A 17917-nucleotide genomic window follows, 5' to 3' on the forward strand; every position below is an offset into this window, starting at 1 on the left:
TTTTTTTAAATGTGCCGGGCGCCTTTTGAAACGGTGCGCCGTGTCTATTACCTGAATTACGGTAATGTAAGGCCGGCCACCATGAGAACGGTAAAGGGAGAAGGGGGCGGGTGAAGCCCCCGTGAGTTGCGACGTGAATGAGACCATCCACTGAGCTGTTTAATGCGAAACAGATGATGAAAACTTTTAAGGATTTGCTTGATGTGTAAAGTGAAATAAAATACAATCAAACTAAGTTTTGCTCCGCTCTATTTAAATAAGCACACTTGTGTGTGTGTGTTCTGCAGCGCGTGTGTTTTGCATGTCGGGAACCGAGGAAGCACCTGCCGTGGGTTTGCGGGGTCCGATCGCCGCATCCCCGCTGCAGATCCAGTGCTCTTTCCCCGGGAGCCCCTGCTACAAGTCCATGTGGGCTCCTGCGGTCCTGGCCGGTCGGAACCGGTGACTTTCCCCGGTTAAAGCAGCGGCTGGAGCAGCGCGGTGATGCGCGCTGCTGCAGCCGACTTCCTGGTTCCCCAAGCGGGTCCGATGACCTGGTTCCTGGCCGCTTTACGAGAAGGGATTTCTGGGGTCTGTCTCAGGTCAGATCAGCTTCACCCTCCGAAATTTGCAGCCAAATCTGTCGGTTACAAACCCGGTACCGGATCCCGACATGCGCGTGTGTGTTCGCGACGCGACACACACTTACTGGTTTATGTGGCGCTGGCCTGGCGCAGCTGATGGACAGAAACTGTGGTGATTTTTAAAAGAAAAACTTTGCGTAAGACATTTCCAGCCGGAGTCATTATAAGGGTGAATGAAAAGAGGGGGCTGGATGAAAGGATGATGATCAAGAAGCCGAGACAGGTCTGGAAATTCGGACTGGCGCAGCTGAATTAACGGAGCTCCTGTCAGATAGGCTACAACCCGGTACCGGATCCCCGACAGCGCGTGTGTGAGCGGGTCCAGCGCGGGGGACCCGGGACGCGGGACCAGCGCGGGGGGGGGGCGGAGCGGGACCCGGGTCCCGGGTCCCGGTCCAGCGCGGGGGAGCAGACGGGGAGCGGACCCGGTCCAGCGCGAGGGAGCAGACGGGGAGCGGACCCGGTCCAGCGCGAGGGAGCAGACGGGGAGCGGACCCGGTCCAGCGCGAGGGAGCAGACGGGGAGCGGACCCGGTCCAGCGCGAGGGAGCAGACGGGGAGCGGACCCGGTCCAGCGCGAGGGAGCAGACGGGGAGCGAGACCCGGGACCGCCGCGGTCGGGATTTTTAAAAGAAAAGCGTTCCCTAAAGAGACTTTTCCAGCCAGAGTGAAATGAAAAGGGCTGGATGGATGTGGAGATGATCAGTGGCTGAGACAGGTTTATGTGCAGCAACCCGGTGGTTTTTTAAAATTCTTTAATGCAAAAACAGAATATGAACCTTTTGAAGGGTTTGATTGATGTGAAAAGTGAAACAAAATATCAAACTAAGTTTTGCTTCCGCTGTATTTTTAGCGCGTGTGTGTTTTGCAGCGCGCGTGTCTGCAGCTCCGTCTCCTTAGACGGCGCCTTTTGGGTCGGTGCGCCGTATGTGTGTTTTAAAACCAAAAATGACACACAAAACTGAGGGTGCGCCTTTCCACACAGTGCGCCATATGGTCGCGAAAATACGGTATATGAATGCCGCCAATTCTGGGTGACATGACCGATGAGGCAGTCAGGATGCACGCAGAAACGTAGATGTGAATGGGTTCAGCAAGAAAAGCATGACAAATTGTGATCAAACAATTGTGCAGCAGTGGGAGGGAGATTAGATTAGATTACATTAGATTAGATTAGGTTAGATATTCTTTTATTCATCCCTCACTGGGGAAATTTGCTTTGTGCAGCAGCAGAACACACAACACACACATGCATCGAAAGAAGGATGAAAAAAGTAAAAAATATATAATTAAAAAATATAAACATTATATACAGTGGAATATAAATAAAAGTAGTGCAGTACGAGCAGGTAGGATGTGTATGAGGTAGGGAGATATTGCACATCTTGTTATTATTGGCTGTTTGCTACTGTGAGCAGGCCTGGTTGTAGAATGTGGATGTGGATGTTGAACCTTCCTCAGATCTCGTTTGGAGTTTAGCAGCATCTAAAAAAAGTCTTTTTGGAGGTATATGCTAGGAATGGGCGATATTTTACCGTTCACGATATACCGTAAAAAAATTTTGATTATCTGGAACTGGTTTGGATTTATAAAGAGTGACGAGGAGCAAACATCATCTATTATGTGCACAGTCTGCAAAAACAGAAGGAAATAGTTGTTACATTTGGATATAACGTTTGACTATTACGAAAACAAATTTCAATAGTATCTAATTTGTGGCATGTTCCAACCACAGGTTAATTTGCCCATTTTATTTATATTAGAAGAGATCATCACTGATTGGATTTTATTTTCAGTGAATTTTATTTATTTGTCCTGTTTCTTTATTTATCAGGTTGTATTTTTTTCTACTTTGTGATTTTATAAGCTAAGAAAACTTGAAGGACAATGGTACTTTTGCTGTTTGCACTGTTATCCCACTGTTTAAGCCTTACAGTTTGAATAAATGTTGAATCTGTTCTTACATTTCAAACTTGTTTCATTTGAGTCATTACAGTTTTGCAGTACATGTGTACTAATTTAATTGGTTTTTATTAATTCAATTTAATTGGTGTAGTTTAGTAGCATTTAGTATTCTTTTAGAGCAGTGTTTTGAGGGCTCCAAAGACTGAATGTGGTGATAGATTTAGGAGTTTTTCGGAGTTGAATTTTCATCGTTATCGGGATAAATGCCAGAAACTATCGTGATACATTTTTTAGTCCATACCGCCCATCCCTAGTATATGCATTTTAATAGCATGGAAATGTACACGTGACCCATTTGGAGAAGCGCTGCAGAGCCTGGGCTCAGAGCGTCAGCGCTGGGGGATCTGACGAGGAGCTCCTTACCGGATAATCACCCTGATTGGATCTAGGAAAGCCCCCCCGCAGCGACGTGTCCTGGTTGACGTTCCTCATGGGTTTGCAGGTGGACGGCAGGGTGAGTTACGGCAACGACGCGCTGATGCCGGATCAGGCTTACAGCTCTGCCCCGCTGGACCCGGGCCTGGACGGACTGGGCTTCATCCACCCCGAGAGCTTCAACCAGCCAAACACAGAGAATCATGGTAATACATGCCAAAGACTCGTCAGAGGTTACAAAAGACACCTTTCTGTCGACTTTTGATACAGATTGACTTTTTAATCCCTATTTGATTTCTTTTTTCTGCAGTTGAGCCCGTTGACGCGAGTCCAAATCAAGACAGAGGACTCCCAACACGACCTGGTACGCACATGCATGCCCTAATCCCATCAATACGGGACTTCACATTTACACTGATCGAATATTAGTATTTAATATTTATATTTGTCCATGGGGACATTCGGGTACAACCAGAGGTGGAAAAAGTACAAAAATATTGTACTTAAGTAAAAGTACAGATTTTCTGCTTGAAAATTACTTAAGTAAAAGTAAAAAGTACCCATTAAGAACATTACTTAATTAAAAGTATAAAAATACCAATACAAATTAAATATAATAAAGTACCAAAAGTACATGGTGTAAAATGTACTTAAGTACCAAAGTAAAAAGTTCAAAGTACAAAATTCTTTTCAAAAGGATTGCAAAGAAATTAAGTCCCAACATTGTCATGCTGTCAAAAGTGGCTTTATTCCAAGAATTTGCTTACAACTCTAAATAATGGTGATATTAGCGTTTGTCTCCATTACCCCATTTTAATTTCTCCCTTTGCTCATCACTGCTGCTGTACAGGTTCACCCCCAGCCTGTAGTATGCAGTGACAAAATTAAGCAACCCCAGCTGAAGGAGGATGAAGGAGACTCTTGAACTGATTGAACTTTTAAATGCCAAAACCACCTTAGAAGGGGTGGAATGAAAGAATGGTGCCCATGGACACTCCCTGGGATGATTTTTACATATGGCTGTTGACGAAAACAACTGAGAAACCACACTGTAACTATAGGAAATAAAGTTTTAAACCAACTCTTTTTAATCCAAATGACAATCTCCACAGAGTGCTATACTGAATTATGAATTATCTTAATCTTTTTTTATCCTTTTAAGCAATAATATTTGGATAGGTTCCTGTATCTATTCTGTACTGTATTTTTAACTAACACGTAGGCTAAGATTATTTATGAACGATCTAAACCCATCCATTTTCAAACCTCGCGATGTAATTTATGCTTGAATGTATCAGGTCGGAATCTATTCTTTGCTGAGTTTGCTTTTCTTCTGAGAGCGTGTGTCGTTCCTCCTCCATTTTCAGCACTGCTTGTGTCTTCAAAGTAGCCACGCAGCAGAACTCCGCCCACCTTGGAGCGCAGCCCCTTATAGGCTACTCTATGAGCGCAGCCCCGCTGTGCTGTTCTCACCGCAATAGCCTACATTTTCATTTAATGTAAGACTTTAATTTGTAGCGAGTAACGACGTGTCCAATTTTAAATATAGCTGATTAAAAGTATGATTTTTTCCTTGAAAATTTAACGAAGTAAAAGTAAAAGTACAAGTACAGAAAAATAAAAGTATCAATAAAAGTACAAATTCCCAAAAATCTTACTTAAGTACAGTAACAAAGTACTTGTACTTCGTTACTTTACACCACTGGGTACAACAGATGTAAACATACTTTCTGTAGAGGTCTCGTCTCATCCGGTGGTTTCGGTCTCAAGGGTGCGGAAGGTTCATGGAAACATGTCTGGGATGACGTCACAAGCCATATGTTACCCACGCTGCTCAGCTGCAGTCCTTCCTCCCCCTAACGCTCTGTTTTCCTCCTCCCTCACTTCCTCAACATCTCATCTTGAACTCGTCTGGACCTAAGGGTCATGTTCTGGGCATTGCTTTGGGTTTCGGGAAGCTCAGTCAGTTGCTCCCATGTGGAAGCAACTTTCCTGTTGTCACGGTTACGATCTATTACAGATAATGACGTGTCTCAAAGTCATCGACAGATGTCCTTTCAGCACTAAACCATCTAAACCAGCGTATTTACCCACGCAAATGTTTTGGTTTTATAGTTGTATCAATGTAATTATACGTTTCTGTTTTATGTATATTTGCTCATTTTATTTGAAAGTCTTTACAATTGCTGGTTTAACTTGAGTTTTACCTTTTGACAAATGTATTTGTTCGTTGGTTTTCAGTTTCTGCCCTGAAGCCGGAGGAGATGCCAGAGGTTCGGATGGATAATAAAGAAAGGCAGAGTGCTGGTTATGAAGTTTACCATCAAAAACTGGTGCGTGAACAACCTGTGATGCAATTGTGTCCTTAGATTTATACTTTACATGATTTTTAATATGGACTTTTTTTTTTCTTTTTTTCTTGTAGGTGTTTTTTGCCGAGGATGTGGGATCCAATAAGGGCGCCATCATCGGGCTTATGGTTGGAGGGGTCGTCATAGCAACTGTCATCGTCATCACGCTGGTGATGCTGAGGAAGAAGCAGTACACTTCCATCCACCACGGCGTGATCGAGGTAAGAGACTGAAGTTCAGCACCGTCGCTGGAGTTTCCTGGTCCGTGTACTTCACGGCCATCCGTTTTTTGTTTTGAAATGACAAAATTAAAATTGAGAAATAATCCAAAATAATCCGTTTCCCATCTTTTGTTTTGATAATAAAAAACGGAAAACGGATCGTTATCTATTATCCATTATCCATTATCCGTTATCCGATTTCATTGATGTGTTTGAAAATCGAAATAGGGAATTAAAACAGCGAGTGGAAAACTATTTTCTCTATTTCCTATTCGTTTCCAAGGATACTGAAAACAAGGATTGGACAAATGGGGGGATTGCACATGCGCAGTAATAAATTAAGAAAGTTGTTTCTGGTTCTTTTGTTGATCAGATTGAAAATTAACAGTTTTAGATTTTTTTAATGTTGAAACAGAAAATAAATCAAATATGAAACCTGGGAGTGAAACAGGTCCGTGTATCTTTTGGTCATTGGATTTTTCCGTCATGAGTGGGAATCAAAAAACAAAAAACGATTGGTTTATTTGATTTTCCTTTTTAAAACAAAAAACAAATATTGAATTACACTGCATTTTTTCTTTTTCTGTGTTAATATGATTTAACAAAGATTCAAAATACGCTTTTATTTTCGTTTTCTATTTCATATAAGAAAAATGAAATCCCTAGTCAACAGGAAGGAAAAAACGAACCAAAAACAACCGTTTATTCATATTCGTGCACCGGAAGCTGGCATTTACAACCGAGTGAACTTAGTTCTGGATATTTAACAGGCATTCCTGTGACAATTCTCTCCAGGGGAAGTTTGATTTTAATATTTTATTGGTCGGGTTTACGTGACTCGGAAATGGCTCTGTATGCTGCAGTTCGGGTAACCATGGCAACCATAGCGGCGCTGAAACAACAGATTAAGGATTATTTTTTAAAGATTGATTATGGACTTGTTCCACAGCGGTTTGACGCACAAACACATTTCCTGCACGTTGCAGCAGATGTGTCTCCTGCAATGCTCAGAAATGAGCGTCAGAAGATTCTGTGCTCGGCATGATCTGAGGAGAAAAAGGCTACGCAGAGCTGGAGAGCGCTTTGATTCAATCTATTTATGAGGTTTTTATTCAGATGTCCACAGTATATTGTAAATATACACACTGCATGCGACGTGAGCGAGCGTCAGCGTCAAAAACAGTTCCATTGCTTTATTTTTATTGCACTGTCTATACTGGTTGCGAGCGACGCGGCGTCGTTTTGAGCTGGACTTTTGTCGCACGCCCTGCTTCTATTTTCTTCCCGTCGCTCGCGTTGAAAGCCGGTTGAAAGTTGAAAAAAAAGTGTAAAGCGCTGTAGGAAACAGTCATTTCAATACAAGAACTTCAATAAAGTGGCAGCTGCTGGAGGGAGATCGCCAGGCTGGAAGGTTCTGATAAGATAATAAGATATAATAAGAATCTTATCTTAATCTTATTAGGGCTTAATTTGTCCCGGATCCTGCCGGATTGATCGTGTCCTCTGCTTTTTCCCCACATCCCAGTAATGATCTGACATGCTGACATGTTTGCACCGCACGCCGGTCACTCCAGCTGTTCGCTGTTTGATTGCGTAATCACACGCCGTTATTAATTGTTCGGTTTTTTCCCCACTTATTCCACCGAATAATAAGCTTGTTTTCTGTTTAGAAAGTACAAACGTAGGGAGATTACAAGTAATCACCCATCTTTTACTTGTCCCTTTACTCTTTTAGGAGTCGGCTAATGTTAGGAGTTTCTTTCAGGAGCGCACGGGCGGGTGAATAAAGGCTGATTTATGGTTCCGCGTAAAATCGACGGCGTAGCCTACAGCGACGCGCACCGTTCGGTGACCGCGCCGCGTATCCTACGCTGTAAGGTCTGCGTTGGTGTAACGCGGAACCATAAATCAGCCTTCTAAAAGGCGAGTCTCAGCTGTCAATCAAAAGAACGTGGTAGAACGTGGGGCCGATAACGCGTTCAGAGCGGGTCCGATGCCACGCATTGCGGCGCGACAGTCGGACGCTCGCATGCAGTTAGGACAGGCTGTTAGGGAGCCGTAGCCTAATTTTTGTTGACAGCTTTGTACTGAACACTGATCACCCCGATCACGTTTGCAGTGTACACGTTTAAAACCCATTAAGCATGTCGGAAGGCCGTTGTGGCTGAGTTTTGTCATTAAACGCCATAAAACTTCTGTCGGACTCAGCGTAGCCTACTTCTCTGTCAGCAGCGCGTCATGCAAATATACAGGACCTAACAATAAACTCTCAAGCGGCTCTTAAAAGTACAGGAAAGCCGCAATACCGGCTATCTGTCTTCACTGGGGGTGCTTGCTGGAGAAGGTCGGGTTGGAAGAACCTGAGAGAGCTCCATCAGCCATACCATGAATTCCGGCGTCAGGTAAAGTTTGTGCTGCAGTGCAATTTATACATATAATGGTAATCACGTGGATACCTCACGCGTGGGACTAAATTAATTCTTCCAACCCGACCTTCTCCAGCATGCACCCCCAGTGAAGCCAGATAGCCGGTCATTCGGCCATGATGAATCAAAGCGCTCTCCATCTCTGCGTAGCCTTTTTCTCCTCAGATCATGCCGAGCACAGAATCTTCTGACGCTCATTTCTGAGCATTGCAGGAGACACATCTGCTGCAACGTGCAGGAAATGTGTTTGTGCGTCAAACCGCTGTGGAACAAGTCCTTAATCAATCTTTAAAAAATAATCCTTAATCTGTTGTTTCAGCGCCGCTATGGTTGCCATGGTTACCCGAACTGCAGCATACAGAGCCATTTCCGAGTCACGTAAACGACCAATAAAATATTAAAATCAAACTTCCCCTGGAGAGAATTGTCGCAGGAATGCCTGTTAAATATCCAGAACTAAGTTCACTCGGTTGTAAATGCCAGCTTCCGGTGCACGAATATGAATAAACGGTTGTTTTTGGTTCGTTTTTTCCTTCCTGTTGACTAGGGATTTAATTTTTCTTATATGAAATAGAAAACGAAAATAAAAGCGTATTTTGAAACTTTGTTAAATCATATTAACACAGAAAAAGAAAAAATGCAGTGTAATTCAATATTTGTTTTTTGTTTTAAAAGGAAAATCAAATAAACCAATCGTTTTTTGTTTTTTGATTCCCACTCATGACGGAAAAATCCAATGACCAAAAGATACACGGACCGAAACATGAGTTTAATCTGTAATCTGTCTTCACTCCGTCATGAAACTGCAGTGATGTTGTGACAGTCCGTTCAGCTGCAGCGTCAAAAAAAGCAGCGTCCAATCAATAACATGTACTGAACTCTAACATACTGACCCCCCCCCGTTGGAAACAAATAAGAAATAGAGAAAAGAGTTTTCGACTCGCTGTTTGGTCCGTGTATCTTTTGGTCATTGGATTTTTCCATCATGAGTGGGAATCAAAAAACAAAAAACGATTGGTTTATTTGATTTTCCTTTTAAAACAAAAAACAAATATTGAATTACACTGCATTTTTTCTTTTTCTGTGTTAATATAATTTAACAAAGATTCAAAATAGGCCTACGCTTTTATTTTCGTTTTCTATTTCATATAAGAAAAATGAAGTCAACAGAACGAAAAAACGAACCAAAAACAACCTTTTATTCATATTCGTGCACCGGAAGCTGGCATTTACAACCGAGTGAACTTAGTTCTGGATATTTGACAGGCATTCCTGTGACAATTCTCTCCAGGGGAAGTTTGATTTTAATATTTTATTGGTCGGGTTTACGTGACTCGGAAATGGCTCTGTATGCGGCAGTTCGGGTAACCATGGTTACCATGGCGGCGCTGGAACAACAGATCGAGGATTATTTTTTAAAGATTGATTAAGGACTTGTTCCACAGCGGTTTGACGCACAATGACATTTCCTGCACGTTGCAGCAGATGTGTCTCCTGCAATGCTCAGAAATGAGCGTCAGAAGATTCTGTGCTCGGCATCATCTGAGGAGAAAAAGGCTACGCAGAGCTGGAGAGCGCTTTGATTCATCATGGCCGAATGACCGGCTATCTGTCTTCACTGGGGGTGCATGCTGGAGAAGGTCGGGTTGGAAGAATTAATTTAGTCCCACGCGTGAGGAATCCACGTGATTACCATTATATGTATAAATTGCACTGCAGCACAAACTTTACCTGACGCCTGAATTCATGGCTGATGGAGCTCTCTCAGGGTTCTTCCAACCCGACCTTCTCCAGCAAGCACCCCCATGTGAAGACAGATAGCCGGTATTGCGGCTTTCCTGTACTTTTAAGAGCCGCTTGAGAGTTTATTGTTAGGTCCTGTATATTTGCATGACGCGCTGCTGACAGAGAAGTAGGCTACGCTGAGTCCGACAGAAGTTTTATGGCGTTTAATGACAAAACTCTGCCACAAACGGCCTTCCGACATGCTTAATGGGTTTTAAACGTGTACACTGCAAACGTGATCGGGGTGATCAGTGTTCAGTACAAAGCTGTCAACAAAAATTAGGCTACGGCTCCCAACTGTCCTAACTGCATGCGAGCGTCCGACTGTCGCGCCGCAATGCGTGGCATTGGACCCGCTCTGAACGCGTTATCGGCCCCACGTTCTACCACGTTCTTTTGATTGACAGCTGAGACTCGCCTTTTAGAAGGCTGATTTATGGTTCCGCGTTACACCAACGCAGACCTTACAGCGTAGGGTACGCGGCGCGGTCACCGAACGGTGCGCGTCGCCGCGTACCCTACGCTGTAGGCTACGCCGTCGATTTTACGCGGAACCATAAATCAGCCTTTATTCACCCGCCCGTGCTCCTGAAAGAAACTCCTAACATTAGCAGACTCCTAAAAGAGTAAAGGGACAAGTAAAAGATGGGTGATTACTTGTAATCTCCCTACGTTTGTACTTTCTAAACAGAAAACAAGCTTATTATTCGGTGGAATAAGTGGGGAAAAAACCGAACAATTAATAACGGCGTGTGATTACGCAATCAAACAGCGAACAGCTGGAGTGACCGGCGTGCGGTGCAAACATGTCAGCATGTCAGATCATTACTGGGATGTGGGGAAAAAGCAGAGGACACGATCAATCCGGCAGGATCCGGGACAAATTAAGCCCTAATAAGATTAAGATAAGATTCTTATTATATCTTATTATCTTATCAGAACCTTCCAGCCTGGCGATCTCCCTCCAGCAGCTGCCACTTTATTGAAGTTCTTGTATTGAAATGACTGTTTCCTACAGCGCTTTACACTTTTATTTCAACTTTCAACCGGCTTTCAACGCGAGCGACGGGAAGAAAATAGAAGCAGGGCGTGCGACAAAAGTCCAGCTCAAAACGACGCCGCGTCGCTCGCAACCAGTATAGACAGTGCAATAAAAAATAAAGCAATGGAACTGTTTTTGACGCTGACTCTCGCTCGCGTCGCATGCAGTGTGTATATTTGCAATATACTGTGGACATCTGAATAAAAACCTCATAAATAGATTGAATCAAAGCGCTCTCCAGCTCTGCGTAGCCTTTTTTCCTCAGATGATGCCGAGCACAGAATCTTCTGACGCTCATTTCTGAGCATTGCAGGAGACACATCTGCTGCAACGTGCAGGAAATGTCATTGTGCGTCAAACCGCTGTGGAACAAGTCCTTAATCAATCTTTAAAAAATAATCCTTAATCTGTTGTTTCAGCGCCGCTATGGTTGCCATGGTTACCCAAACTGCAGCATACAGAGCCATTTCCGAGTCACGTAAACCCGACCAATAAAATATTAAAATCAAACTTCCCCTGGAGAGAATTGTCACAGGAATGCCTGTTAAATATCCAGAACTAAGTTCATTCGGTTGTAAATGCCAGCTTCCGGTGCACGAATATGAATAAACGGTTGTTTTTGGTTCGTTTTTTCCTTCCTGTTGACTAGGGATTTCATTTTTCTTATATGAAATAGAAAACGAAAATAAAAGCGTATTTTGAATCTTTGTTAAATCATATTAACACAGAAAAAGAAAAAATGCAGTGTATTCAATATTTGTTTTTTGTTTTAAAAGGAAAATCAAATAAACCAATCGTTTTTTGTTTTTTGATTCCCACTCATGACGGAAAAATCCAATGACCAAAAGATACACGGACCTGGATAACGGTCCGTGTATCTTTTGGTCATTGGATTTTTCCATCATGAGTGGGAATCAAAAAACAAAAAACGATTGGTTTATTTGATTTTCCTTTTAAAACAAAAAACAAATATTGAATTACGCTGCATTTTTTCTTTTTCTGTGTTAATATGATTTAACAAAGATTAAAAATACGCTTTTATTTTCGTTTTCTATTTCATATAAGAAAAATGAAATCCCTAGTCAACAGGAAGGAAAAAACGAACCAAAAACAACCGTTTATTCATATTCGTGCACCGGAAGCTGGCATTTACAACCGAGTGAACTTAGTTCTGGATATTTAACAGGCATTCCTGTGACAATTCTCTCCAGGGGAAGTTTGATTTTAATATTTTATTGGTCGGGTTTACGTAAAATGGCTCTGTATGCTGCAGTTCGGGTAACCATGGCAACCATAGCGGCGCTGAAACAACAGATTAAGGATTATTTTTTAAAGATTGATTAAGGACTTGTTCCACAGCGGTTTGACGCACAATGACATTTCCTGCACGTTGCAGCAGATGTGTCTCCTGCAATGCTCAGAAATGAGCGTCAGAAGATTCTGTGCTCGGCATGATCTGAGGAGAAAAAGGCTACGCAGAGCTGGAGAGCGCTTTGATTCAATCTATTTATGAGGTTTTTATTCAGATGTCCACAGTATATTGCAAATATACACACTGCATGCGACGCCAGCGAGAGTCAGCGTCAAAAACAGTTCCATTGCTTTATTTTTTATTGCACTGTCTACACTGGTTGCGAGCGACGCGGCGTCGTTTTGAGCTGGACTTTTGTCGCACGCCCTGATTCTATTTTCTTCCCGTCGCTCGCGTTGAAAGCCGGTTGAAAGTTGAAAAAAAAGTGTAAAGCGCTGTAGGAAACAGTCATTTCAATACAAGAACTTCAATAAAGTGGCAGCTGCTGGAGGGAGATCGCCAGGCTGGAAGGTTCTGATAAGATAATAAGATATAATAAGAATCTTATCTTAATCTTATTAGGGCTTAATTTGTCCCGGATCCTGCCGGATTGATCGTGTCCTCTGCTTTTTCCCCACATCCCAGTAATGATCTGACATGCTGACATGTTTGCACCGCACGCCGGTCACTCCAGCTGTTCGCTGTTTGATTGCGTAATCACACGCCGTTATTAATTGTTCGGTTTTTTCCCCACTTATTCCACCGAATAATAAGCTTGTTTTCTGTTTAGAAAGTACAAACGTAGGGAGATTACAAGTAATCACCCATCTTTTACTTGTCCCTTTACTCTTTTAGGAGTCGGCTAATGTTAGGAGTTTCTTTCAGGAGCGCACGGGCGGGTGAATAAAGGCTGATTTATGGTTCCGCGTAAAATCGACGGCTACAGCGTAGGGTACGCGGCGACGCGCACCGTTCGGTGACCGCGCCGCGTACCCTACGCTGTAAGGTCTGCGTTGGTGTAACGCGGAACCATAAATCAGCCTTCTAAAAGGCGAGTCTCAGCTGTCAATCAAAAGAACGTGGTAGAACGTGGGGCCGATAACGCGTTCAGAGCGGGTCCGATGCCACGCATTGCGGCGCGACAGTCGGACGCTCGCATGCAGTTAGGACAGGCTGTTAGGGGAGCCGTAGCTTTTGTTGACAGCTTTGTACTGAACACTGATCACCCCGATCACGTTTGCAGTGTACACGTTTAAAACCCATTAAGCATGTCGGAAGGCCGTTGTGGCTGAGTTTTGTCATTAAACGCCATAAAACTTCTGTCGGACTCAGCGTAGCCTACTTCTCTGTCAGCAGCGCGTCATGCAAATATACAGGACCTAACAATAAACTCTCAAGCGGCTCTTAAAAGTACAGGAAAGCCGCAATACCGGCTATCTGTCTTCACTGGGGGTGCTTGCTGGAGAAGGTCGGGTTGGAAGAACCTGAGAGAGCTCCATCAGCCATACCATGAATTCCGGCGTCAGGTAAAGTTTGTGCTGCAGTGCAATGTATACCACTGTTTCTTCAGAGTCGGGACAAAACATGTGCACTGTAGAAAAGTCTAATTCAAATAAAAAGTAAAGAAATGTGTAACAATTGGCATGCTTACAAAGTTAGATCAAGAGGAATTCTGAATGCTGATGATAAGTTTAAGCCTTAAAAAAGAATTTTTTTGAGGGTATTTGTTCAAATGTATGACTAGTAGTAAGCTCACCCATGTTAATTATTTTGTCACAGTCAAGGGGTCTCAGTATTCAATTATTAAAAAAAACTTCAAAAACCTCTTAAATTGTGAGAAAATTCATATTAAGTTAAAGATAAGGGTTAAAAGTATTTAAGACAACATAGAGTTTTAACATAAAAAAAGATTTTCCATAAAAATATGGCCATCGAAGTTGTGTCACACTTTTTGTCAACTCCATCATCGTTTTCATTAACCTCATTTAAATCAGATAATAGCATGGTCAGCTATTTCCCTGAGGACCCCTTTTCATTCTCCTGGCTGTGGTGAATGCAGCAGTAGCACACATGCTCTGATAAGTTTTACATTTTTTGATATTTTAAACAAACAATGTTAATTTTTCTATGGTCACAGCCAGAAAATATAAACTCCGTGTATCCATTGTGAAAGTTTTAAAAAACATTAGTGGATTAAATTTAAGTATTTTAGTGAAGACATGTTGACAGCTAGCAACTGACAAAAAAGTAGCTAGCTAGCTGCAGTGTATTTTTGCGCAGAGGAAAAAAACATGCCATTTCGTCAACTCCGTCATCGTCAACTCCGTCACTTTTTATGGATGACGGAGTTGACATATCATTTTATTGTAACGTTAATGACAGTTGTTATGACTCAAGATGTATGTTCAAGCAGGAGAAGTAATAATCTGTTCAGTAAAGTAGGTAGCATATCCTCAATAAATTTTAAAAGATAAATTGTTCTCCTTTGTCAACTCCGTCATTTTTTGTCAACTCCGTCATCACGAAATCAGCACAATGAAATGTATATTTTTGTTATTTTTTGGCGGGAATCAAATTCGCTTTTCAGATTTTTGTTGGTACAGTAATAAAGTATCATCAGATAAACATGTTGTTTTGTCTTATTTACTTTTAGAATGTTTTCAAATACTATTAAAATCAAATATGAAGTATGAAAATGCAAATATTTGGGAATTCCTGTACGAAGAACCCTGTGTAATTAAGCCAGAAGTATTTATATTGTATTTTCCTGCCTATTTCAGTGACTTAACACTATAAGAACACAAATCAGAATGTTAGATTCTTGTTGGGATGGAATAATAGTAATTAAACACTTTTTAGTGTCAGTGACGGAGTTGATAAAAATCAAGGCATTGTGGTATATATGTGAATTTGTCAAAAATACATAAATACCTACAGCCTGCACCTTTATTTGGTTAAATAGCTCACATCTTGATCTTCCTGAATATACAACTCATATGAACATAAGGACAATTTTCAAAAAAACAATTTCAGAATGCATTTTGTCCCGACTCTGAAGAAACAGTGATACATATAATGATAATCACGTGGATACCTCACGCGTGGGACTAAATTAATTCTTCCAACCCGACCTTCTCCAGCATGCACCCCCAGTGAAGACAGATAGCCGGTCATTCGGCCATGATGAATCAAAGCGCTCTCCAGCTCTGCGTCTTTTTCTCCTCAGATCATGCCGAGCACAGAATCTTCTGACGCTCATTTCTGAGCATTGCAGGAGACACATCTGCTGCAACGTGCAGGAAATGTCATTGTGCGTCAAACCGCTGTGGAACAAGTCCTTAATCAATCTTTAAAAAATAATCCTTAATCTGTTGTTTCAGCGCCGCTATGGTTGCCATGGTTACCCGAACTGCAGCATACAGAGCCATTTCCGAGTCACGTAAACCCGACCAATAAAATATTAAAATCAAACTTCCCCTGGAGAGAATTGTCACAGGAATGCCTGTTAAATATCCAGAACTAAGTTCACTCGGTTGTAAATGCAAGCTTCCGGTGCACGAATATGAATAAACGGTTGTTTTTGGTTCGTTTTTTCCTTCCTGTTGACTAGGGATTTCATTTTTCTTATATGAAATAGAAAACGAAAATAAAAGCGTATTTTGAATCTTTGTTAAATCATATTAACACAGAAAAAGAAAAAATGCAGTGTAATTCAATATTTGTTTTTTGTTTTAAAAGGAAAATCAAATAAACCAATCGTTTTTTGTTTTTTGATTCCCACTCATGACGGAAAAATCCAATGACCAAAAGATACACGGACCGATAACGATCCGTTTTCCGTTTTTTTATTATCAAAACAAAAGATGGGAAACTGATTATTTTGGATTATTTCTCTATTTTTATTTTGTAATTTCAAAACAAAAAACGGATGGCCGCGAAGTACATGGACCTTTCCTTGTTGGTTTTCATCAGAATCACTTTATCAATTTATCAATTTAAATCAATTTACTTGGTGTGTTTTTAAAGGTGGATGCAGCCGTGACACCCGAGGAGCGTCACCTGGCCAAGATGCAGCAGAACGGCTACGAGAACCCCACCTACAAGTTCTTTGAGCAGATTCAGAACTGAAGACCTCCTTGCCAACGTTTCCCCCAGACGTGTCCCAGGTCCAGCCCACCCCTCCCCCTCGCCCCGCTCTGCTCTCGACCCCCGACCCCCGACCTCAGCCCCTCCATCGTCAGTCACCATGTTCGGGGGGGTGAGGATTACAACAAAGGCCGACATTTATCTTTCATAGTAAAGTAAAGAAACACCTTTGCATCTCTCAGTCGAGGTTTTCGGGCCAAAGTAATCTCTCCTTAAGTCTCTTTTCCCCCTGATTGTTAAGTCTCCCATCAGCTGGCTAGACAAGGGTCCCCCGATTCACCTGCACACTTCAGCCAAAACATGCGCCTCCATAGTGTTTATACTGCAAGAACGCCCCCGTTTATATATGACGCCACTGCAGTAGCGCGCTCACCCCGACCACAACCCCCCCCCCAACACCCCTCACAGAGGAGAGATGAGGGCTCTTAGAGCTGTTTCAGGTGTGTTTTACAAAAAAAAGAGCAAAAAAAATGCAGAAAAATACGTTAAGATATATAAAAGCTGAAAAATATTTAATGTTTTTGATTTTTATGTGTAAAATATCAAGAATTAAGATTAGCTGTGAGTATATGTAGTGCATGGCGATATTGATGACTGATAAAGCATACTTCACGTGGAGGTTCCTCAGGGGCCGGTGGTCCTCGCCTGAGATACTTTTAGCAGGATTGTATATTTTTCGTGTCTTCTTTGTGATCTTGTGATATGGAGAAGAAAAAGACTATTCAGAGTCCGGTCTGCTTCACCGCCACCCAGACTTGCTTTAACTGACTTCTGGCTCTTTCTGCTCATCTCACTGTTGCATTAGCTGCATGGGCCAAAAACGCTCTCTATGTCTGTAATATATGACGTGTAATAGTGTCGGAAGGACAATTGATTGTGTTCCTGTTTGCGTTCTATGCACTCTGTCATTTTTGAACTGATTTGCCACCAAATATTGTTATTAAAGTTAATTCTCTGTCATTAGCACTTGAGGATTAATGTAAAACTGGAAAAAAAAAAAAAGAAAAAAAGAAAGGTTTTTAGGAAAGTGCATCATTCCAGGTTGTGCTCTCTTGCCGTCTTGATTGTAAATATTTAAATGAAGGAAAAGTCTGGCTCTCATTGCCCCCATTTTCGTTATCGCTTCTCGTGTTTTCTCTCGGTTACCATTGTTGAGACGTGCCAGCATTATTGTACAGCGCCGGAGTCTGTGCTTATTTAATAAGACGGGACTCGCTGATGTTTTTCCTCGAAGGTTCGGCCTCCTTTCAAAAACACATTCCTTCACCAAATCTCACATTCTATTTTTCTACATTTGCTGTGTATACATGTACAGTGCTTCTGTTTGCCCAGTGCTGAATGTTTCTTTGCCTGCAGATTTGTTGTGTCTCCAGTCAAACGTAAACGAATCACGACCAACGTCTCACTTTCTCGGACATGTTCACCTCTTTCGGAAAGGGACGGTAAACATGAATGTGACATGCATATCCTGCGTCATTAAAAGAAATACAACACATATCACCTCTACACATGTACAGACACCAATCAAAGCTCTTAATCAGGTGAATGTTCAGGATTTGTATTGATGTTCACGTGGGGCGTCTTTGGAGCCCGGTGATTAAAAAGGATTTTTCTCTCTCATTGATTCTGTCATCTTACTCTTGTGTGTAGTTCAATGAAACAACTGCTTAGACTGAGAAAAAAGGCTTTCTTA

The 17917-nt window shown here is 42.1% G+C and overlaps 1 protein-coding gene across 2 annotated transcripts in view; it reads left to right on the forward strand.

The window, feature by feature from the left end:
* The window catches only part of LOC133445846 (amyloid-beta A4 protein-like), a 37073-nt gene extending 19229 nt beyond the window's left edge, over positions 1-17844 (forward strand). For both annotated transcript variants that reach the window (XM_061723338.1, XM_061723339.1), the window contains 5 exons: positions 3030-3168; positions 3273-3326; positions 5204-5295; positions 5388-5534; positions 16105-17844. In XM_061723338.1, the coding sequence (XP_061579322.1) occupies positions 3030-3168; positions 3273-3326; positions 5204-5295; positions 5388-5534; positions 16105-16206 (534 nt within the window). In that variant the 3' untranslated portion in view covers positions 16207-17844. The remainder of the gene's footprint in view (positions 1-3029; positions 3169-3272; positions 3327-5203; positions 5296-5387; positions 5535-16104) is intronic.
* The last annotated feature ends 73 nt before the right edge of the window (positions 17845-17917 follow it).

The sequence above is a fragment of the Cololabis saira genome, chromosome 6 (assembly GCF_033807715.1).
Source record: "Cololabis saira isolate AMF1-May2022 chromosome 6, fColSai1.1, whole genome shotgun sequence".
Classification (NCBI taxonomy): Eukaryota; Metazoa; Chordata; class Actinopteri; order Beloniformes; family Belonidae; genus Cololabis; species Cololabis saira.